This window comes from Podarcis bocagei (genome assembly GCF_964188305.1).
Source record: "Podarcis bocagei genome assembly, chromosome: 14".
NCBI lineage: Eukaryota > Metazoa > Chordata > Lepidosauria > Squamata > Lacertidae > Podarcis > Podarcis bocagei.
Window position 1 is genome coordinate 15,519,510 of NC_138139.1, and position 24,088 is coordinate 15,543,597.

At 45.8% G+C, this 24,088-nt stretch overlaps 1 protein-coding gene across 1 annotated transcript in view; it reads right to left on the reverse strand.

Annotated features, from left to right (window-relative positions):
• Positions 1 to 24,088, reverse strand: part of HOMER2 (homer scaffold protein 2) — a 79,589-nt gene that overhangs the window by 40,065 nt on the left and 15,436 nt on the right. The window contains exon 2 of the mRNA XM_081170083.1: positions 7,430 to 7,586. Within this exon, the coding sequence (XP_081026209.1) occupies positions 7,430 to 7,586 (157 nt within the window). The remainder of the gene's footprint in view (positions 1 to 7,429; positions 7,587 to 24,088) is intronic.

Genomic DNA, 24,088 nt, shown 5'->3' on the forward strand with positions numbered 1-24,088 from the left:
TATCGAAGACAAAGTTTTTTAAAAATCAGTTTTTGGAACTGCAAATCATCAAAACTTAAAATCGCAACATTCTCCAAAATAATTTAGATTTTAAAATCCCCCTGGCAGACAACACTGTTTGGGGTCCAAAAATTAGTCCAGAACCTTCATGCGGATTAAGTGCATATAAAACTACCCGGTAGGTAACAAACTTGTCTACATCCATCAGCAACCATATAATTTTGAAAACATCTGATTGGCTCCTTGGAAAATTCTTTGATATAGATGAGCTATATCAAATGGCAACACAATATACATAGCACAGTGTCTTCAATCTGCCCTGATATGCAAGCACAAAGGTGGTCATTTGTTGATCTGTTAAATAATTTACCAGCCAGATTTCCAATTATGCTTGAAGAATTTCTGAGTAAATGGGTGTTTAATAGGAGGGGAACTGGTTTTTCAGTTTGTTCTGAAAGGGCAAAAAGGTGCATTTGTGTCCAATGTAGAGAGGTTATTTCAAACCAGTCCTACTGATCTCTAAGTATTACACTCATCTTCACTCTCATATGCCATAGTAAATACACACATACACAAAGTGGATTCTATGTCTTTTAATTTGTCTTTCTTTGACTTTTAGTACATCCCTCTTGAAGCAGCAAGGATGCTCATTAGTAAAAGAACAAAAATAATTTCTTAGTCACGGTGGAAAGTTTCTCTGTAACCATGCTTTAATGGAATTGCTTCATTGCATATTTAAATTATGTGTGTTTATATTTTAATGGGATTGTTTAATTGTGCATTTTAATTATGGATGTTTAACATTTCTGAGGTTGTGCAATTGGCTTTTATGCATGTAAACCACCTAGAGGTCTATTGCGGCATAAAGCAGTATATTCATGAATTAATTGGTGATGATTTCTGGGGGGTGGGAAATCAAGTGATTTTACTGGTGTTTTTCATATGGTCAAGAGCTATCATGAAACATTACATGTAGCTATTACCGTATTTTTCGCCCCATAAGACGCACTTTTTCCCCTCCAAAAATGAAGGGGAAATCGGGGTGCGTCTTATGGGGCGAATGCCTGCAAGCCTCGCGCGCCCGGCAGGAGGTCCGACCGGGTGCGCGAGGCTTGGGGCGGCAGCCTGTCGCCCGAAGCACGGGGAGCCCTCTGGAGGGCTCCCCCTGCTTCGGGCGAGTGTCTGCAAGCCTCGCGCACCCGGCAGGAGGTCCCACGCACCGAGAAGCTTGGGGCGGGCTGAGCTCAGCACGCCCCAAGCTTCTGCATGCCGGCAAGCAGTCCGCTGCCGCCCCAAGCCTCGCGCACCCAGCGGGACCTCCTGCCTTGTGCGGGAGGCTTGGGGCGGCAGCGGACTGCTTGCGCGCACCGAGAAGCTTGGGGCCAGCTGAGCTCAGCCCGCCCCAAGCTTCTAGGTGCGCGCAAGCAGTCCGCTGCCGCCCCAAGCCTCGCGCACCCAGCGGGACCTCCTGCCTTGTGCGGGAGGCTTGGGGCGGCAGCGGACTGCTTGCGCGCACCGAGAAGCTTGGGGCCAGCTGAGCTCAGCCCGCCCCAAGCTTCTAGGTGCGCGCAAGCAGTCCGCTGCCGCCCCAAGCCTCCCGCACCCGGCAGGAGGTCCCGCTGGGTGCGCGAGGCTTGGGGCGGCAGCGGACTGCTTGCGCGCACCTAGAAGCTTGGGGCGGGCTGAGCTCAGCTGGCCCCAAGCTTCTCGGTGCGCGCAAGCAGTCCGCTGCCGCCCCAAGCCTCCCGCACAAGGCAGGAGGTCCCGCTGGGTGCGCGAGGCTTGGGGCGGCAGCGGACTGCTTGCCGGCATGCAGAAGCTTGGGGCGTGCTGAGCTCAGCCCGCCCCAAGCTTCTCGGTGCGCGCAAGCAGTCCGCTGCCGCCCCAAGCCTTGCGCACCCAGCGGGACCTCCTGCCGGGTGCGGGAGGCTTGGGGCGGCAGCGGACTGCTTGCGCGCACCTAGAAGCTTGGGGCGGGCTGAGCTCAGCTGGCCCCAAGCTTCTCGGTGCGCGCAAGCAGTCCGCTGCCGCCCCAAGCCTCCCGCACAAGGCAGGAGGTCCCGCTGGGTGCGCGAGGCTTGGGGCGGCAGCGGACTGCTTGCGCGCACCTAGAAGCTTGGGGCCAGCTGAGCTCAGCTGGCCCCAAGCTTCTCGGTGCGCGCAAGCAGTCCGCTGCCGCCCCAAGCCTCCCGCACAAGGCAGGAGGTCCCGCTGGGTGCGCGAGGCTTGGGGCGGCAGCGGACTGCTTGCCGGCATGCAGAAGCTTGGGGCGTGCTGAGCTCAGCCCGCCCCAAGCTTCTCGGTGCGCGCAAGCAGTCCGCTGCCGCCCCAAGCCTTGCGCACCCAGCGGGACCTCCTGCCGGGTGCGGGAGGCTTGGGGCGGCAGCGGACTGCTTGCCGGCATGCAGAAGCTTGGGGCGTGCTGAGCTCAGCCCGCCCCAAGCTTCTCGGTGCGCGCAAGCAGTCCGCTGCCGCCCCAAGCCTTGCGCACCCAGCGGGACCTCCTGCCGGGTGCGGGAGGCTTGGGGCGGCAGCGGACTGCTTGCCGGCATGCAGAAGCTTGGGGCGTGCTGAGCTCAGCCCGCCCCAAGCTTCTGGATTAGCGCAGCGCACCTGGGGGGGAAATAAATTTTTTTTCCTTTATTTCCCCCCCTAAAATCTAGGTGCGTCTTATGGGCCGGTGCGTCTTATGGGGCGAAAAATACGGTATATGCATTGTCTTTTCTGCAAAAAATAAAAGTGAGGTGCTATTAGTCATAGATTGATTAAAGGGTGCTGGTACTCTGTACCACTAACTGCTGTCACAAAAGGGACCCTGGTTATATGTAGTCTTATCTAGAAAGGTTGTTCTGCCAATGTCAAGATAAATAGCATTAATGGGAGCCTGCCCCATTTGACAAGACTAGAGGTGGTCTGCATGTAATCCTCAGCCTAATTTCAGACAGGTGGCAAGGAGAGGGAAAAGGCGGTAGCAGAGTGAAAAAAGTTGGGTGCTTCTCCCATCACCAGCTAGCAATCTCCCAAGAGAATAAAAGATTCCCCGCCCCTAAACTAGGTCTATTAATAGGCACATTCCCTATTTTCTCCACAATCTGTTGAATGTTTTCCTGACAATGGAACTTACCTGCCAGTTGCATCACTTGGTTAGACAAAATACAACCTGGAAACTGAATAGCATAATCTTGCTAATGTACTCTGGATGTTAACATTCTGAATAAGATGTATGGTGAGGCAACAAGAAGGAAAATGCAAATTGGTGCAAATTGATGCTAACTCCAGGTGGGAATGTGCTTTCTGGTTGAAGGAGAATATGTATTTAGATGTTATTACATCAATAAAGAATGTGGCAAGGCATGGCAACAGATTACATGGAAGTAGCTGCCTCAGCAGCCGAAAATCGGATGACATCAACAAATTTTGAACTCGCTTAAAATTAAAAGTACCACTTTCCTCTGCCAAGTGTTGGAGGCTGTGCACTCCACTCTTCAGGTACCCACATTTATCACTCAGCTATATAGCTGCAAATAAAACATTTTAAGTGTGTTTTAAGTGCAATATACAATGTGACACTAGATGGCAATGGTGAGCCTTATGGAAAATTCAATGTATTTTTTAAAAGGCTTTTTTGAAAAGCCATTTTCAGAATGGTTTTTATATGTGTGTAGATTCCACCATAGTCTCTACCCACAAGTAACACGTGAAGGGGGCTTTTAGACGTGAAGGGAAGATGAATTAGTGAGTGTACAACCACACACCATCAACCGCAGTAACACTTTCAAACAAAACACCCTTAACACTCAGAGAGACATCTGCAGCAAACAAGCAGATTTTCTTGTCTACCAGTGTTTTTCTTTTGCAGCCCTAGGCAACAGACCAGTTGCACTCAGCAGGTCTTGTCAAAACTTTAAAAGTCTGGTCTGCATTAAATGGCCACATATTAGGTGCAATTTTCAAGTTTAGTACAAACTTTTCTGAGAGATGCAGCTATTATTTTTTAAGCGGAAGATTCCAGGCACACTGGAACTCACAGCAAGCCTGCAGAGTATATAACACAGACTCCCATTTACCTCAGGGTAGAAGGCCATTGTTGGTGCATGCAACAGTACGCCAGCAACCTTTTAAAACTGGAGAAGCCACTTCCCACAGAAAAAGCAACAGCAGGGAGAGGAAAGTTGAGCATTCTCCCTGCCGTTCATCTAACCCAAACTGCGCACGGTATGAATGTGACAACCAGTGGAATAGCAGCAAATTCAGAAGTGGGTGAATTTTGTGATAGTCATAGCCACACACCGTCACAGCCACACCCACCATACAACTTCCAAAAGCATTATTGCATAATTATAACAGTGTTATGCAACCAGGGATAAATTGCAATGATTAATGCAGTTCTCCATATATTGCCTTTCAAGCTAGTTCTACTATTTTCTGTGCACATACACACTCAAGTGATGTGAAGTGCTCCAATATCTTCTTTCGGGGTGACTTAAGTTGTGTTTCCCCAGAAGTTCCCTTGCACCTAAAAGAACTTGCACACCATACTCTTGAAACTGAAGCACCTTGTGCTTTCAGTGTTTTAAAATGCTCAGCTTTAAATGCGCATCATGTGGGTGTGTGAACACATGTGCAAACATACATAACCGGCTGCAGCACCCTGTCAATGCATGTTTGATGGCAAACCCCTTTGCAACATTTTGCTTTTGTGTGGTGTGCAAAATGCCTCTTTATCCTCAGCAACTGATGGGCAAGAGAAACAAGCTTCTAGGCTGCCTACGAATTGCTCATGGGTAACCTGGAATTTGTCTGACATTCAGTTTCAAGTTGCGAATTTGACCTTGCCCTGCACACAGAGGCAGAACACCAGCTTAACCTGCAGAAGATCCCTGGTTTAATTCCTGGCATCTCCAGCTGGAGATGTAAATATCCCCTTCTCTGAAACCCACTGCCAGTCGGTGTAGGAAGTACTGCCCTAGATGGACCAGTGGTCTGACTCAGCAGAAGGCAGTTTCCATGTTCCTATCATACCTGTCAAGCGTCCCTTATTTGGCAGGAAACTCCCTTATCCCAGTGCCATGTCCCGCTGCTGTCCCTTATTGATGATGTCCCTTAAATTTCCCGGGTTTCAAAGGAAGCAGCTCCTCTCCCTCCCTCCCAGCCAGGGAGGAGGGAGGCTCCAACTGTGTTGCTTGGCTGCATTGCTCACCCAATAAGGAGTCTAAGATCGACTGGGGGGGGTGGAGCTTGCATGCCTTGTGCCGATCAAATCGGCCGTGTTGCCTGGTGACTTGCCTTTGCTCAGCACTTCTCAGCGGAGAGGATACGGTGGTTTTCCTTGCTGCATCCCCTTTGCCGGGTTGCTGCACTATGGGAACCACCACTTGAGGCTTTGTTTGGCTTCTGGTTGACTAAAATCCCTTATTTTGGCTGCTGATCCCTTGTTTTCGAGGCTGCTGGTCCCTTATTTTCAAATCTGTAAGTTGACAGCTATGGTTCCTATGAGTCAATAACTTCACCCCTCCTATGCATTTAGCACTCTAACTGGCTCAAGTGGTATTAAAAATATGTTAGAAACCCTTCCCCTCCTAATCCTCCATATGTTCTATTCTGTGATGTCTTTACACATACACCTTCCCTGCGTTTCTCTTGGGGAAGTGCCATAGCTAAGCAGCAGAACACCTGTTTCATATGCAGAAGGTCCCGGCTTCAAACTGGTATCTCCAAGCAGGGTTTGGAAACTCTGGAGAGCCACCATCAGTCAGTGTAGACGACACTGAGCTAGACAGACTGATGGCATAAGGTAGCTTCTTATGCTAAAATTTCAGGGTTTTACTACAAGGGCATTGGGGTCAAATTCCACAGCACTACATTAATCATCTAAATCAAGTCACATCCCTGATTACCTTTAGAAACAGGGTTCCTGATGGAGGCGAAATTACTGCCAAACCATGGTTTAGCGCTGCGTGAATGAGTTGGTTGTGGCGGGGAGCAATCTAAGCCTTGTGCAAACCACAGTTTGCAAGCAACAGCAATATATAATTTCCCTAAAACACAGAAATAAGGTAAGCAATTGGCTGGCCCAAGGAGAGACAATGTTGCAGGCATATGGCTCGCTGCTATGCCTGAATGACGCCAGAGACCGCTGCTGTGATCATAAAATGAGGCAAAGGTTGCAGCCAGTTTTTGTAAGTTACCTTGAGCCTAGGAAGCTCAAGACATAACACTAAGTATTGCAACAACAACAAAAACCCAACCAGAACAACATCCTGTATCAAAGATTCTTAGACTCACTATCTCTCTGTCTAGAGATGCAAACCTTGAGCTAAAACTCCCATCTTTTTACCTCCAAAATAAGTTTCTACAACCAATTCTGCTTGGAAGGGGGAGGGGAGAATGAGAGAAGCAATATCCCTTTGTCCATTAAACAAAACGGTTAAGTAAGGCACCCACACAATTAAAATGTATTAATGAAATACAGTTAGCAGAGAGCTATTACTGATCATAGCTTTTCTGCAACACTAAAATTACAGTCTCACAATTCATGTCTTCCTTTAAGAACCCACAGAACAGCTTAACAAAAACTCCCAGCAATTTCCCATCTAGGCACTGAAAGGAGCTCCTCAGCTCCACCATTGCCACAATATGAGAACCTTACTAGACAATTTACCGAGCTACCTCTTATTCCAGCCTTGTAAATAAGCTCAAAAAAGTTGATAGAGATGTTTGTTTGTTTGTTTGTTTGACTAGTTTGGTAAGAGACTAGTAGCCTGTTTTACCATGCTGGCAACCAAGGGTTATTATGGGATAGGGAACTCTCAGCAGCCAGCTGTCTTCTTAGCAGACATTGTGTGTATCATTGGGGGAGGAACCTACATTTTATCAAACATACTGGTAAAGGAGAGATGGGTTTCCTGTCCTCCACAGCCAGATGGAATCCAAACAGACTGAAGAATAGAGAGGTCTGTCCCTCCCCCTCCAGCACTCACTTGCAGGAAATTCCTGGTTGCCTGTGGCTATCAGGTGAGTTGGTAAGTAAAAGGTTCTCTTAGTCATCCTATGCTTTTCTTCCAATGAAATGCATACCTTTTCACGATTAACCATACACCCCAACTTTCCTGCAACAACTAAAGTTTATGAAATATGGACAAGCCTATTAAAGTTTCATATATATATATATGAAGATGACGAGTGAGACCTCGTCGAAACGTCGCCTAGACACCCCAACTCTTACACGGGAAGACACCCGAAGACACCAAAACCTGCATTCCTGTACCCGTGAAAATCTACGAAAGCATATATATATATATATATATATATATATATATATATATGAGAGAGAGAGAAATGTACATGAGCCACATTCATACAAATTTTCCCACTTCAGTGATATTTCAATTCTGCAAGCATGCCAGATGTATCTGCGCCAACCTCCTACCTTGGTGCCATCCACACTGATTATCCGATAGCTGTTTCTTGTGCTGTCATAGAAGTAGGAAACAGTTACAGCCTGCTTGCTTGCAGGTACCCAGTTCTTCTTGGTGGTGTGGTCAATTTGGAACACATGCGCTCTGGTGGTGAAGATGGGCTGCTCTCTGGAATAGGGAGGGACAGGAGAAATGGAATGCATCATGAGTTTGTGAAAGATGGAAATGCCGTGTCTGTTCTGCCCTTGATCAACAACGTAACGCTGATCAAGTCTAGCCCAGTGTTGAAACAGCTCAGGATGAGAACTCTGGAATTCTGAAGCAGGAGAGCAAAGCTACAAAGAGTTACACCACTTAAGTCTTATACCTATTCTGACCCATATCACCTTACAATTTACCTCCTCCTTATCCTGGGAAGTGCCAAAACTTGCTAGCACCGCGCTTCTTCTTAAATTTCCACACTATTACCAAATAGCCAAATTCCACAGCTCCTTTTCCTGCATGTGTCACCAGCCACTCACAGCTATGAAGTTATAAGGTTTAAGTAGCTGTTTTCTTCTGGGAGAAATGGTTGTGTGTGCGTGTAAAGAGAAGGGATCATCAGATCCTTGAAAGGATGAGGGAATAAATATGTCAGATAGTTATGTGCTCCATGATCACATTCTCTTACCGCTGCCACTTTGAAAGACAATAATGATTTTTAAAATATATATTTTTAAAGCTTTTAAATTTTCGACACTTAAAACGGGAAAACGTCCCATGCCCAGACCTGTGGCCAACTTTATGACAAATGTGTGTATTTTCAGCTAATGCTAGAAATTACCTTGTGCAAATACCAGAGACAACTGAAGCTTAGTACTGTAATTCAGGTACATAGTTTAATACACAACACACGTTTCTAAGCAGGTGGCTCTGGTGAATGCTAATGCAGCAGGACGATAAAATGAATTCAAATATAATGTGAACAGTCAAATGGCATACAGGAAGCACCATCATTCTTCCCCAATCCCCTTCTGCATTCTAATAAGCAATCTCCAATGTATATCCACGCATATAAAAATGACCAGTACCTAGGTGGTCGAGAAGAAGATTGTGTCATGCATTTTATCTACAAAATGCAAAGGTTCCCTAGAGTAAAGCTTAATTTAAAAAATCCACAGTTTGAGGGATTAAAATTCTGCTTCTTGGCTTCATTCCAGGTGCAGGATTCTTATAGCAGGTATTCCTCACAAACAAGTAAAGAACTAGTTTCCACCAATTCTTGCAATTCTCCCTTTTACTTTGCCTTTTTGTAAGCGACTCGGTACAACTTACAAAAGTAAAAAGGAGTATGAGGTATCAACCACATGTGGTGCGCTCATTTTAAAACGACATATGTATTGTTGCTCAACATTCCCAAGTGCCACAAGTTCCTGGGCAGTTTAAAAAATGAACAAACTAAGGTCAGAGTCCTTCTGGAGAGAGGAAGAGGGAGAACGTGCTGCAAACAAGCATATATGTGTGTGTGTTTGTGTGTTGAGCACAAGCACCCCAAAAAAAAACCCATCAAGTCCCCAAAACACAGAGAATGCTCTTGGACATTCAGCCAGCTGCACAACTCTTTCTCCTTCACTGACCACAATACAACTGCTCTTCTGTTTCTTCTCTAGCCCCTAATCAAGCAAGATGTGGACCACAGCTAGTAGCCAAGAGCCATCGATACAGATACAGTGGTGCCCCGCAAGACGAATGCCTCGCAAGACGGAAAACTCGCTAGATGAAAGAGTTTTCCATTTTGGAGGTGCTTCGCAAAACGAATTTCCTATGGGCTTGCTTCACAAGACGACAATGTCTTGCGAGTTCCTGCTGGTTTCCCCCCCCTTTTCCCTCCCTTTTTCTAAGCCGCTAAGCCGCTTATCAGCTGATCCGATTAGCAGATAAGCCGCTAAAAGCCACTAAAAGCCGCTAATAGCGCTAATCCGCTAATCCTTCAATGGGCTTGCTTCGCAAGACGAAAAAACCGCTAGACGAAGAGAATCACAGAGCAGATTCTTTTCGTCTTGTGAGGAACCACTGTATAAGGAAACAGTTTCTAGTCATCAAGGATGACTGAAGCAGCATTTTTGATAAAGGCTCTTCCACCTGCAGAGAAGGCTCCACATGCATAATAACCAAAACATTGTCCTTAAATGTCCCCCTGCAGTAACACTCCTTGATATAGACACATAACTCCACCTTTTAATGGGGCTCAGACTAACAGACCCCCCCAAGTGTCCCTATTTTCCAGGGACAGTCCCAGATTTACAGATGCTGTCCTGGTTTGATCCTGGAATGTCCCACTCTTCCTTAGGACATCCCTACTTTCATCGAAGAAATGTTGGGGGGGGATGGAGTTATGTGACACCCCAAGCCAAGGAGATAACTATACAACCTTTAGAAGATATCTGAAGGCAGCCCTATATAGGGACTTTTAAAATGTTTAATGTTTTATTGTGCTTATATATATGTTGACAGTCTCCCAGAGTGGCTGGGGCAACCCAGTCAGATGGGAGAGGTGTTGTTGATGTTGTTGTTGTTGATGATGATGATGATGATGATAAATAAGGTAAAGGTAAAGGGACCCCTGCCCATTAGGTCCAGTCGTGGCCGACTCTGGGGTTGGGGTGCTCATCTCACTTTATTGGCCAAGGAAGCCGGCGTACAGTTTCTGGGTCATGTGGCCAGCATGACTAAGCTGCTTCTGGCGAACCAGAGCAGCGCACGGAAACGCCGTTTACCTTCCTGCCGGAGCAGTACCTATTTATCTACTTGCACTTTGATGTGCTTTCGAACTGCTAGGTTGGCAGGAGCAGGAACCGAGCAACGGGAGCTCACCCCATCGTGGGGATTCGAACCGCTGACCTTCTGATCGGCAAGTCCTAGGCTCTGTGGTTTAACCCACAGCGCCACCCGCGTCCGGATGATGAATAGGACGTCCTTATTTTCATCAGATAAACGTTGGGGGGTATGGACTAAACTCCTTCCAAGCAAACACAGACAATGCTCTTTGACAGATACTTGCTAAGGGCAGAGGAAGGACATGGGAAACTGCTTTATATCAAGTCAGACCATTCGTTCAGCGAGCTCAATATTGTCTATACTGACTGGCAATGGGTTTCAAGGAGGAGTCTTTCCCAGCCCTACCTGGCAATGCTGGGCCTCAGGACCTTTTTTGCATGCATGCTCAGGACCTTTTTTGCATGCAAAACAGATGCTCTACCACTGAGCTAAGTCCCTTCTCCAAAGGCCCAATCAGGTCTATCATCTTCTAAATGAGCCATGAAGGCTAACCATTTAACAGACAACCATTCTACCCAAGGCTGCTTGATGCAGAAAAAATTATAACAAGTTTTCTTTTTCGTAAGTCATTGTGAGAGTTATTTTAGATGAAAAGCAACTAATTTACACCACACACCTGGGTATGCACTTAAATCATTATGAGCCAGGTGATCATTAATTGAAGCAATCTTTATTTGTGAACATATTTTTTGCTCTATAAGACTCACTTTTTCCCTCCTAAAAAGTAAGGGGAAATGTGTGTGCGTCTTATGGAGCGAATGCAGGCTGCGCAGCTATCCCAGAAGCCAGAACAGCAAGAGGGATTGCTGCTTTCACTGAGATTCACTGTTCTGAGATTCAGAATATTTTTTTTGCTGTTTTCCTCCTCCAAAAACTAGGTGCGTCTTGTGATCAGGTGTGTCTTGTAGAACGAAAAATACGGTATATCTGGGGAGTGCCTGATCACCTCATCTGCTTCCTGAGAAATCTCTATGTGGGACAAGAAGCCACAGTTAGAACTGGATATGGAACAACTGATTGGTTCAAAATTGGGAAAGGAGTATGACAAGGCTGTATATTGTCTCCCTGCCTATTTAACTTATATGCAGAATTCATCATGTGAAAGGCTGGGCTGGATGAATCCCTAGCCGGAATTAAGATTGCCGGAAGAAATATCAACAACCTCAGATATGCAGATGACACAACCTTGATGGCAGAAAGTGAGGAGGAATTAAAGAACCTTTTAATGAGGGTGAAAGAGGAGAGCGCAAAATATGGTAGTGATGTATGGAAGTGAGAGCTAAACCAGTATTGGAAGACACAAGATCTACCCACCCTGGAAGAATGGCAGATGAAGGTGATGGACTACATGGAACTGGCGGAAATGACTGGCAGAATCCGAGACCAGGGAGAAGAGTCGGTGGAAGAAGATTGGAAGAAATTTAAAGACTATTTACAGTCTTTAAATTTCTTCCCTGGAAAAGACCCTGATGTTGGGAAAGATGGAGGGCACAAGGAGAAGGGGACGACAGAGGACGAGATGGTTGGACAGTGTTGTCGAAGCTACCAGCATGAGTTTGACCAAACTGCGGGAGGCAGTGGAAGACAGGAGTGCCTGGCATGCTCTGGTCCATGGGGTCACGAAGAGTCGGACACAACTAAATGACTAAACAACAACAACAATGTATCTGGGGAAACTAAGAGTTGTGGTGCTGTTTTGAAAATCAACCCTCTGATGAACCACACTGCTTCTAACACCTTGGTGTTCAAACCAATAGCAGCCCTGGAGTTCTTTCAACAGGGGCTCCATGAAGCCTACACACTTGAAAATGTTGAGCCTATCACAAGAGATCAGGGGTCACCAACGCAGCTCCAGGCGCCTGCGGAAGGCTTCAGTAAATGTGTCCTCAAAAATCAATCAATCACTATAGTTGTTTGCCACCTTTCCAAAGTTAAAACCATGCTGAAGGCAGCTTACAACATACAAAAAATGGCATAACCACAAACACAACATTAGTATTCATAAACAATGAACAAAACACGAAAATGTGCACAACCAGGCTGAGCAATTTCCACCTGACTCACGGCACCTAAAATAAAGATACAAAAAATTAACAGCAACCACCCCTGCCAACAAACACCCCTTAACAACACCCCAGCCCAAGCATCTGTTCAGCAGCCTCAGCATTTGTAGCTGGAGTCAGTCCGGCCCCCGCCTTCCCAGGCCAGGTGGAAAAAGGCCTGCCTGCAAGACAGGGGTCAGGTCTTCCAAGCCAAGATGCATGAGACTGCTTGCTCTTTTGATTCACTTGCTCAGCTTCTCCTACATAGAACATGGCCCCTTCATCAAATCAACCTTTTCCTAGAGGCCAGGATAGGAAACCCACCTTCCTCGTCCTTCTGAATGGAAGTAGTGTGAAAGACCTTCTCCCTCTGACCAAGTGCAGTGGAGGCTGATGTACATGCCTCAGTTTATTGATTAAGGGAAAACCTGCCCTGTTTCTGTACTTTTAAGGTGTGGTGACTATTTGTGACTGGCACCCACTGAACTTCCAAATGTGCCAAAAAAGGATGGAGGCCCCTTCAATAGATAATGATGGCCACTGACATCAAGTATGAACATTACCAGCTTTTAACGTTTCCAAACCAGCCCTCATTAAACAGCTCTACATAGCGAATTTTCTCCAAGCATCCTACACACCCACAATGCCAGGGGAAGGGAAGAAATGGTATATGTACATAAAAAGCTGAAAATCCAATAATGACAAAACAGTGGGTGGAACAAATGGCGAGTCTTCTTAAAGAGTTTCACTTGTTCGAGCTGCCTTACATCTTGTGTGCACCTTCAGCTTCTGAACCACAGCCAGATTTTTAAAAGCCTACATACCCAAGACTTATCCTTTAGCTAAAGAACAAGCTTACATCTGATGCTTCGATCGTAATTTGAACATATTTAGGTGTTCAGAAGCATGCCAGGTGTCAGGTGGTAAGGTAGCTGAAATGTTCTGTTTGGGTTTGTAAACATTCCCAACAGCCAGGCATAAGCCAGCATGGCAGAGTGGCTAGTATAGGGGCAGGGAACCTGTAGCTCTCCAAATGATCATGAATCATAGCGTTGGAAGGGACCCTGAGAATCATCTAGGCAACCCCCTGCCATGCAGAAATATGCATTTGCCCTATACAGTGGTACCTCGGGTTACATACTGTAATGTGTATGGGTTGCTCGTGCGTAAGTTGCCGCCTCTCCAGGCTTTGTTGCCTTGCTAAACCTTTCAGTCTGGGCAGCCCTTCACTTCGTGGCTGCCTCAGTCGCTAGCAGAATCAGTCAGTGGGCGTTTCTTAAATCTTTTCCAACATAAAAGTTGTTTGACACCCAGTCTCCTCCTACTCTCTCTGTGCGGAAGTCTTCTGCGCAGGGTGGGCGTGGGTAGCGGAGGACCCGTGCTCTCCCCACTGGTGTCCGGTGAAGAGTCCTGGAGCCCTCTCGCCAATTCCCCCATCAGCCCCTCTATATCCCTGGTGTTGCGCTGATTTGCTTCCCCATCTGCGGAGCTGCCTCTCTCCCTGCTGGGCCCTTCTCCAGCATCATTTGAGAGCCTTCCCTCCGCCTCTAGCTCCGATGTCAGTTCCCTGACACATACGCTTCAGGTTACAGACTCCGCTAACCCAGAAATAGTATCTCGGGTTAAGAACTTTGCATCAGGATGAGAACAGAAATCGTGCTCCAGTGGCGTGGCGGCAGCAGGAGGCCCCATTAGCTAAAGTGGTGCTTCAGATTAAGAACAGTTTCAGGTTAAGAACGGACCTCCGGAACGAATTAAGTACTTAACCCGAGGTACCACTGTACAGGGATCAGACTTGCAACCTTGGCATTATCAGCACCATGCTCTAACCAAATGAGCTACTTTGGTCATCTTGGACTCCAACTCATATCAATCAGGCTGAGATGCCCCAGCCAATGGTCAGGAACAGCAGGAGTTGGGAGCATAATAGCAGTCTTGCCGGATGAGACAAAAAGGCACATCTTTAGTTCAACATCCTGTTCTCATGATGGCCAACCGGAGGGATATAGGAAGGCTGCATATCTTAGTTCTTTAAGAACTTTCTGGACAATGCCACCCAAGACCCAGGGATTTGTTCATTTTTAATATCACCTTTATAAGCCCTATGTGTTACAGTGCAACTCAGTTTATTACACAGCAGTGCACACGTACAAGTTTGTTTGCTGAGCAGGTATCCTTCCCCATGCCCTGGTTCTTTAAAATGCCCACATCTGATGCCCAAAAATGTATTTTGCAGATGACAAGAGGGACAAGATGAATACAAAATGGCCCCCTATTATATAATATAATATTATGTGCACACACACACACACTTTAAGATTATTTTGTTTTTGTTGCAACAGACAAACACGGCTAACCGTCTGAAAATTGTTAGCTATGACTTATTTTAAATATGATAAAAGCAGAGCAATCATGTGTTTTAAAAAATGGATTTGGGGGTATTAATTCACGCCTGCAATTAATAATAGGCCTGGAGTGTATCAGAATAACTTGCCTATGTATATTCAGGAAGGAGGGGGTGAATGGATGAACCAGTTCACAACTTCAAAAATTAAAATGCATTTTAAAAAAGGGGGGGAGCCTGTTCTTGTGCCTGAAGGCAAAGCTGAAGAAATATGTTAATTATGATGTAGTTATAAATCCTATTTTGTGTGGCCCTGAACTAAGCATAAACGAGATTCCACAGCCCATGTATACTTGAATTTTACACAAGACTAGAAATTGTTCGGAAAGAAGCTGTGACAATATATTTGGACACCTCAAATACCAACCAGGACACAGTATTAAAATGAAGGCTATAAACCTGACTGGTGCTCAGCTTCCTCTACTTCTGATTTATTTCTGTGCTCTTCACACAAAAATGAAGCTCCCCTGTCCACATCTATGTTTGCTAGCAGCAGGCCTTAAAGTAGAGACCCATTCCCAGACTATTCTAAGCACCTTTTAATCCAAAGGAAGGTAAACCTACAGCCCTTCAGGGGTTGGACTACAACTCCCATCATCCTTCACCACCCATGGCCCCATCTGAGCTGTACATTTAAAGCGGTATCATACCACTTTAAGCATTCATAGCTTCCCCCAGAAAACCCTGGGTAATGTAATTTATTAATAATGCTGAGAAGTTGCTGTTGTTGTTGTTTAGTTGTTTAGTCATGTCCAACTCTTCGTGACCCCATAGACCAGAGCACAACAGGCACTTCTGTCTTCCACTGCCTCCCGCAGTTTGGTCAAACTCATGCTGGTAGCTTCGAGAACACTGTCCAACCATCTCGTCCTCTGTCGTCCCCTTCTCCTTGTGCCCTCCACCTTTCCCAACATCAGGGTCTTTTCCAGGGATTCTTCTCTTCTCATGAGGTGGCCAAAGTATTGGAGCCTCAGCTTCAGGATCTGAGGCTCCAATACTTTGGCCACCTCATGAGAAGAGAAGACTCCCTGGAAAAGACCCTGATGTTGGGAAAGATGGAGGGCACAGTTGACCGCTATTCCCTTCACAGAGCTACAATTCCAAGAGTTCTCTGGGAAAAGAGGGATTGACTGTTAAACCAAGCCTTCAGACATGCATATAAAGCTTCTCACCGTTCAACAAAAAGTTGAAAGGTTGGTGTTCTGTTCTGTTGTTGTGGCTGTTCCATTTCATTTGAATATTGATCCTAATAGGAGAAGACAGGTAGGCCAATCAAGCCTTTTATACTGCCAGCAACCAGCACTGCGAGGGATGTGAACAGTGTCACTTATAGATTGACAAATGGAACAGATAGACTAATTGTATTTTAGTTGTCTTTGGACAGCTTGCAAAAATCACATAACCATATGGTGATTATTTCCACTGTGTTGGAAATAAATTTAACACTTACCACCCTCAAAAAACCACGTGGGTTTCTTTTTCGCTGCTGCTGTTGTTGGAAAAAGTTAGAATCTAGGGTAAATGGAACACTGTCAAGCACTGATCAACAAACCGAGCACAGAACATTTTCTCCAGAATCCTAGTTCAGTATTAATCCCAGAGCCTGAGGGGAGCACAATCATTGATCCTGCTGACTGTGTGATGGGTCGCTCTGCTTGTGTACTGTACTGTTGGAGCAGCTGGAGAATTTATCAGAGGAAGGATGCACAGCTGCCGCCTGCTCATTTGGTGGTCCATCATCCAAAAAGTGTGCCCTGGTACTGAATTCCAGGAACAGCAACACCCACACCAATAAATCTGCAATTGCAACCACTTTAGGACAGGCTTCTAACACAGAGAGCTGACTGCCTGGACAGCTGAAACAATGAGGGTCTTATGAGGACAGACACACTTCAGGAGCCCTGTTAAGGAGGAAAGCAGATCAGGGGAAAGGTTTTAAAGTGGAAAACTGGTTGTAGGGCAAAGGATTCGTATATGCACATACTACTGCTTCTCTCCACTCAGAAACTGAGTTGCTTTTTATTTTTAAAAAGCTGTGGGAGCATTTTTGCATATATTTGCATGCATCACATGGTCCCAGTGAGTATCATCAGGCAGACTGTGGTTCCTGCTTTTAGTGTGTTTTAAGGTGCCACGATAGAAGCATCATTGAGCATGGTATGTATACTCATCTTACCGCCATTACTTGTCAATGAGGGTTTAAAAAAAACAAAACCTTTCCACACACAAAAAACCCCAAAACCTTGGAAAGCCTATTTTGATGAGAATGGAGAAAAAAAATATCACAAAAACATACAAATGCCACAGAGTTGGGCTACAGAGCCTGTTTAACTTCCAGCATGAACAAATTCTTTCCATTTAGCAGCACTATCACTTATTATTGGGACTGCAACAGGATTAAACAATTTTGTTAAAATGACTAATGTATGGTTTTTAGAGTGGCTTTCAATTAAAGTTGAAGAAAGGTATGGCCTACAGGCACATGAGGCCACCACCATCAGCGTTATTTAAGTGACATTGCTAACAACCCTAGTTCTAAACACCAGTCTCTGCTATCAGCAGCAAACCCACTTTTTGCACTCAGAACCCCAGTGGCAAGGAAGTTACAGGGCTCACAATTCTAGAAAAAATGTGCAATTTTGGCACACTTATCCATGTACACAAGCGCAATCTTATTTACTGCTCTTTCGATGGGAATTAACCAACTGTCCCATGGATAATAAACCATGAAACATTTCCCTAGCCTGAGCTAGCATAAGCACATTTTATTTATTAATTTAAGTGAGTGATTAACTCGCTCACCAAAATTTGTATCCCACTGAAGCACTTAGGCACAATCTCTTTTCAATGCCAAAATTGCACTACCTTCATCCATGTTTCTTCATTTGAATAAGCAGCACCAGAACCTGACAAGATGCCAAAAATGTCAAACGAATGCATCTTTCATTTCCATGGCAACTTCCACACGTAAAGAATGTACAGAATTGCAAAGCTCATAAAAATAACTCTGCACTCTGTCCAAACATGCATATACTGTATACATTTCCCCCCCAATTCTCACTGCCCCATCTGCCTTCCTCGCATACCAGTTCATCAACAGCAATCTATAATCAGAGACCAGAAAGAAGGTGAAATATGTCCAGATTCAACTTTCTTCAAGATTTGGTTCGAATCTCTTCCCCTCTTGGGATAGGACAGGATTCACCTGTTTGGATAAGTTGCTCTTTTCATTCTGAACACTCTAATTGTGCACCCCAAGTTTCTCCAGCATTGCATTATACCCTTTCTCTGCTTCCCTCAGCAAGTTTGTCATTATCCACACCCTAACTGCTGCCACACCCTGATCTACAGGAACTCATTCATACCTTCTGAATCAGGACTAAGCTGCAGCACTCCCATTTTTCACCTGCGACTGGGATGACAAGCACTCCTTAAAACTAAAGGCGCATCCAGATGCACAAAGCTTTGAGGGGCAAGCCCGCTGCAGAACAGTACGCGCTGCATTGTGTTAAGGCATGCACCCTACAGCAGCTGTAAGCCAAACATGGTGCCATCCAGATGTTGGACTCCCAACCTCCCATCTGACGTGATCCAAAGAACTAGCCAATTCCCCTTCCACTCCAGAGGGGCTTCTGAACTTTTTTAAAAAATTGATTTCTGGTGTGTGTTTTTCAAACGGGAAGAGAAATGAACATTCAGGCGAAGTGATACACATGTTCTGCTCCAAAAGATTAATGCAGACAGTCTACCTGGAGGAAGAGCAACTAAGCAAATGCATGTTCGGTGTGCACATAGATACATCTGTCATCTTGGCATTTTGAATGCAGGAGCACACCAGGCTTACCCAGATGGGGAAACATATGCTGTTAACACCCATTTTGTTGTCGTTTTATAAGTTTGGGTGCACCCTGCAAAAAGGAATTCTTATGCTCTTCTGAGCAGTTTAGTAAAGCTGGTTGAAGTGGCATGTGGAATAGATTGCTGCAGACTCAACAGGTTTCACACCGCATGCAACATGAGTGAAGAAAGCTGCAATAAGCGGACAATCTTCACCTAAAGCTCTGGCAGATTTGAGGCATTGCCTTCAGAGAACTTTCCTTCACCACACCAGTGGGTCTAGGACAGTGTTTCCCAACCTTTTTTGGGCAAAGGCACACTTGTTTGAGGAAAAAAATCTCGAGGCACACCACCATTACAGCCCCGTGACGTCAGCGCGCAGCGTCACGCCGGGAGGGACGCACGAAAGTGTAAGTTTCAATTTTTTCCCCTCCCCCTTGCCGGGGAACCTCCAAGCTTTGGGGGTGGGGGGGGGAGGAGGCAGCAAAGCGAGGCAGGAAGGAGAGCGCGGCTTGGCTGGGTGAGCTTTGGCAGGGGCAGGGAATGAGAGCCGTGAGGCGGGCGCTGCGGACGGAGGCGCTGCCCGCCGAGCTCGCAGGCAGCCAGGCAGGCAGACGGCGAGAGCCCCGCCTGGGCGGCCTCTCCTCGCCGCCGCCGCCCCGCCTCTCGCCGCCCGACTCGCCCGCCTCCCTCCAGGCAACATCTCGCGGCACACCAGGCAACATCTCGCGGCACACTAGTGTGCCACGGAACAGTGGTTGGGAAACACTGGTCTAGGAGACCAGGGGTTTTTTGTGTTAAGCCCGTAGAACTGCAGAAATAAAGCAAGAACTCCAGAAATCTCTCTTTTATAAAAGAAAGCTGCATTTTAAGTTTTCTAAAGCTTGGGTCCTATGCCGTAGCTAGGCTTTTGTGTATCTGTGACTCCATGCAACAAGGAAGGGGAGGGGAAGAATATGAGGAATTCAGTTTCCAATAATAATAATAATAATAATAATAATAATAATAATAATAATAATAATAATAGCTTTAAAAATGATTTTAATAGTATGTGGGATCTCAGTGCCAGCACTGCTCCTTGACTAGCAGATGTAAAATAAAGTTGCCCTCATAACACCTTGGTTATCAGGAAATCTAGCAGATGTAGTGCTACAATATGGCTAAAGGAAGCCCTGGAAGAGGAGGGAGAGTTCAGCTGGAAGGACGAGCCCATGACACAATTCCAATCTCCTAACCATGCTTAGCAGATCAGGAAAGTTACGCCTTAGCAGAAATTAGTTTATAGCCGTGTTTTATTTTGAGGCCCGGATGAGGACTACAAAAGGTGGGTGGAGGCAGCCAACCTCACATCAGTTACAACTTGGAAGTTACTGTTTCAAATCGTTTGTCAATTTAATGCAAGTCTACACTAGCAAGGAAAAAAAGGGCAACACACTTTAACCTTAAGCATCTACCGCTTGTTTGGTCAGAATACATCTGTATCTTCTCTCTCTCTCTCTCTCTCTCTCTCTCTCTCTCATCTGACATACACAATCCAGAGGTTATCAGAGGGCAGAGAAACAGAACACAGCAAGGTCTCTCTCTTCACCACTGGAATTGTGTGCCCCACTCCGAATCTATCTACAGTGCCATTAATAGCAGTTTCAGTGTCTGTAGGCAAAAACAATGCAGCAGAATATTTGTAATTCACAGGGGAAGCCTCTTATGGTCCTCAACAGAGCTAACACTTAATACAACACCACTTAATACAAATTCTACTTCACACATTACAGCACTTGTCACAGCTGAGACCCAACACAACAAGGGGGGGGGAATATCATGAGGATCAAGACTATTATTATTTTTTAAGTCTAGATTACTGGCAAATCTTTGAGATGAACTTTTAGCTTTGCTTAAAGCCACCTCTTAAAGGGAGACGCTTTCTTTTCACCCCCTTCTTCCAACTTCCTCATTGTCTTCCACTAATTATTTTAAGCATTCAACAATACAGGGAAAGTTATGGCACATTTAACTGGGAATATTAAAGAGCATGCGGAGGGGTGGGGAAGGGAGGGGAGAGAATAAATCATGCAGCCAGCCTATCACAATGACCACTCCACGCTTAAAACGGGGGGGGGGCGCCCTTTGCGTGGACGCGCGCAGCGCCTAGATCTGGAGCGGCTCCAACAGCATAGGCTTGGTTTGCCTTCCCTCAGGTGGGATACCTGGAGGTCTCCGCCTACCTCTGTCAGTTGTCCAATCCCACCTGGGGGAAGCGTTGCCAAGGAGACCAGGCCAGGTAGGGGAGGGATTACCTGCCCACACAATAGAGGGAGGATCTTACCTGGGAATCCTCACTTGGCTCCAGAGCTATCCAGCCTATCACAATGCCTATGCTCTGCACTTCCATGATCAGAGGCAAAAATGCTTCTGAATGTACTTGCTGGAAAGCACAGGAGACGAGAATGCTCCTGCCCCTGGGTCTTCCTTTCAGGTTTCCCACAGCATCTGGTTAGCCACTGTGAGAACAGGATGACAGACTAGATTGGCCACCGGCTCTTCTTTTCCCAGTTGCATTCTAAATAAAAGAAATGTGCTGATACCACAGGTACGCATCTCTACAACCTCCTCGGGAGCTTTTGCCTGAGTGGAATGTGTATTGCGGTAACATGCTCATCCGGGCAAGCAGGACGCATGATCACAAGACACATTCCAGTCAGGCAAAAGCTCTTGAGGGGTGTGTGGTGGTGTGGCCTTGAGAGCAGGGCTGATGACTGCAGAGGGTCCCAAGGGCCAGACAGAAAGGAATGGAGGGCCACATTTGAAGTCCCCCCCGCACCACGTACATATAGTGGCATCAGCGTATTTCTTTTACTCAAATCATCAGTCGTTCTTCAGCCCTCAGAGCAGCTTACAAAGAAAAACATAAAAAATACCAGGAATGGCAACCAATTCAGCTTTGAGCCTAGACAAATTGGCAACAGGCAAACCTCTCTGGGAAGAGAATTCCACAAGCAGGGTTCCACAACTGAGAAAGATTCTTCTGTGTTGGATCTTCACCCTTCACCTGACCTTACTTCAAATGGCAAGGAGATGCAGAGCCTCCAAGACCAATTTTAACAGCCCAGCAGGTTAATGCAAGAGCAGGCAGTTTATCACACTGTCCCCTGGTTCCAAGGCATTAACTGCTTTGTTCAGTGGAACTAACTTGCAAGCAGCAAGCATGTATAAGATTACAACCTAGGTGCAAGGAAAAGAGGGTGCCAAGGAGGTTTTTTTTAAGTAATATTTTGCTTACAGCTCCCTTTCCGTTTTTGTGCTCTTACTCAAGCTGACATACAGCCAGTTTGGACTTTATGATAAGGCATGATTTATCGTGGCAGGAATGAGTCACATCAAGTCTCAGCCTCCTGTGCTTCGTGCTCCCCTCTCCCACTTTCTTCCCCTGGTATGGCTGCAAGGAGGAGATGTGGAAGCTTTCACTTCTGTTTTCCTTTAACCTCAGCTTGTCATTTTTTCCAAACTCAACAAACTGTGGTTAACGTTAACTGCAGCTCATTGGAAATAGGCCCACTTCAAAGCAAGTATAATGAAGATGTCTTATTTCAGCACACCACCAAGAGTAACCACAGTTTAGGGTTCAGACATATCACTAAACAGGAGTCAATCAAAACAGAGATGAAAGCTTCTGATCTCCTCCTCATGGCTGCAACAGACAAGGGAGAATTGTGGGGAGTGTGTGAGCCCAAGACATGGTTTACTGTGATGTCTGGACCCACTCAATACATTTGCTCAAGAATCAGAGAGAAGGACGGTGACTTGGGAAACCTACACATATTATTTTCATGCTAAGCAAGTCAAATCCATTTATCCCTGTTCGTTATAGTTTGTGATGGAATCCCAGTCTCTCTGCTGAACAAGTGACTTCTTGTTTGTAACATCAGACTCATAAACACATTCTTGGTACTCGCTGGTAATGAGTAGCTTCTGGGAAATTAGGAAGAGTCATTCTTCCTTCTCACAGTATTGATGTGCCACAATTACCCAACACAGGTAGTAGTAGGCAGACAAAGATGTTATGGGCTAGTGATTTTTGTGAACTAATTTACAAGGATATGTAGCACAGCATCTCTCCGCTCACTATTTTTAAGCAAGACGTTTCCCACAAATCCCTGACAGTTTTTTTTCACCTACACAATACTGCGTGGCAATCCCCTCTGAGTCATGCATGCAATCAGTGATGTGATCCGGTAATATCTCTTATATAAACCTCTGAAATTAGATTCTTAAGAACAATAACTTGAAGTGCCTTCTCTCTTCCAGAACCAGGCCTAAAGCATTTTGGCACATCTAAGAGTTTCAACAATGCTGGTATTGTCCATGGCAAGAATCACCGCTTGTACTCAACTTAAACTTGTTTGATGTATTACTCACAAATTGTTGCTTCCTTTTCAGTTTACAAAGGCCTTTTCCATCTACAGGTAGATGAAGAACTACTTTGCTGCAGAAAACAGAAGTGCTTAAATTTCTAGCTAGGGATTTCCGATTGTTCTAAAAATAGTGGTGGGGATATTTTATAGCGCTCTGTCAATTGTCATAGTAGTAACAGACCACAAATACGCCATAAGGATATAAGAAGAGTCTGCTGAATCATGCCAGTGGCCCATCAAGTCCAGCATACTGTTCTCACCATAGCCAACCAGATTCCTGTGGGAAGCCTTCAAGGAGGAACTGAACATCACAGCACTCTCCTCGCCTACAGCTTCCAGCAACTGGTATTCAGAAACATACTGCCTCTGACAGTGGAGGGAGAACAGATCAGTCAGAATTAGTAGCCACAGATACAGTGGTACCTCTGGATACGAACGGGATCCGTTCTGGAGCTCCGTTCGCATCCTGAAGCGAACGCAACCCACGTCCGTGCATGCGCGGGTCACGATTCGCTGCTTCCACGCATGCATGTGATGTCATTTTGACTGTCTGCGCATGCACAAGTGGCGAAACACGGAAGTAACGCATTCTGTTACTTCTGGGTCGCTGCGGAGCACAACCCGGAAGCGCTCAACCAGAAGCAACTTCAACCCGAGGTATGACTGTAATCTTATTCTCCACGAAGCTGTCTAATCCCTCTTTTAAAGCCACCCAAGTTGGTGGCCACCACTGCCCCTCAAGAGAATGAATTCCACAATTTAACTAAGCACTGTCTTAAGGCGTATTTTATCTTGTCTCTCCTGATTCTTCCAACGTTCAGTTTCATTGAAAGTCCTTCATTGGAGTTCCAGTGTTAAGAGAAAGGGAGAAAAACTTCCTCTCTAGCCACATTCTCCATACCATGCACGTCAAATTGCCTCTTGCTTGCCTTTTCTCTAAACCCAAACTTTGCACCCTTTCCATTCCAATGATCATTCAGTTGTTCTCTCCTGAAGTTTACACTTATATAATGCTTTAGAGAGCAGGAGTAACCAACGTGGTGCTCTCCTGATGTTGTTGGCTTTCAATTCCCATAGAACCAGCCAAGATAGCTAATGGTCAGGAGAGATGGGAGTTGTAATCCAACCAAATCATGTTGCCTACCTGTCCTTTACAGTGTT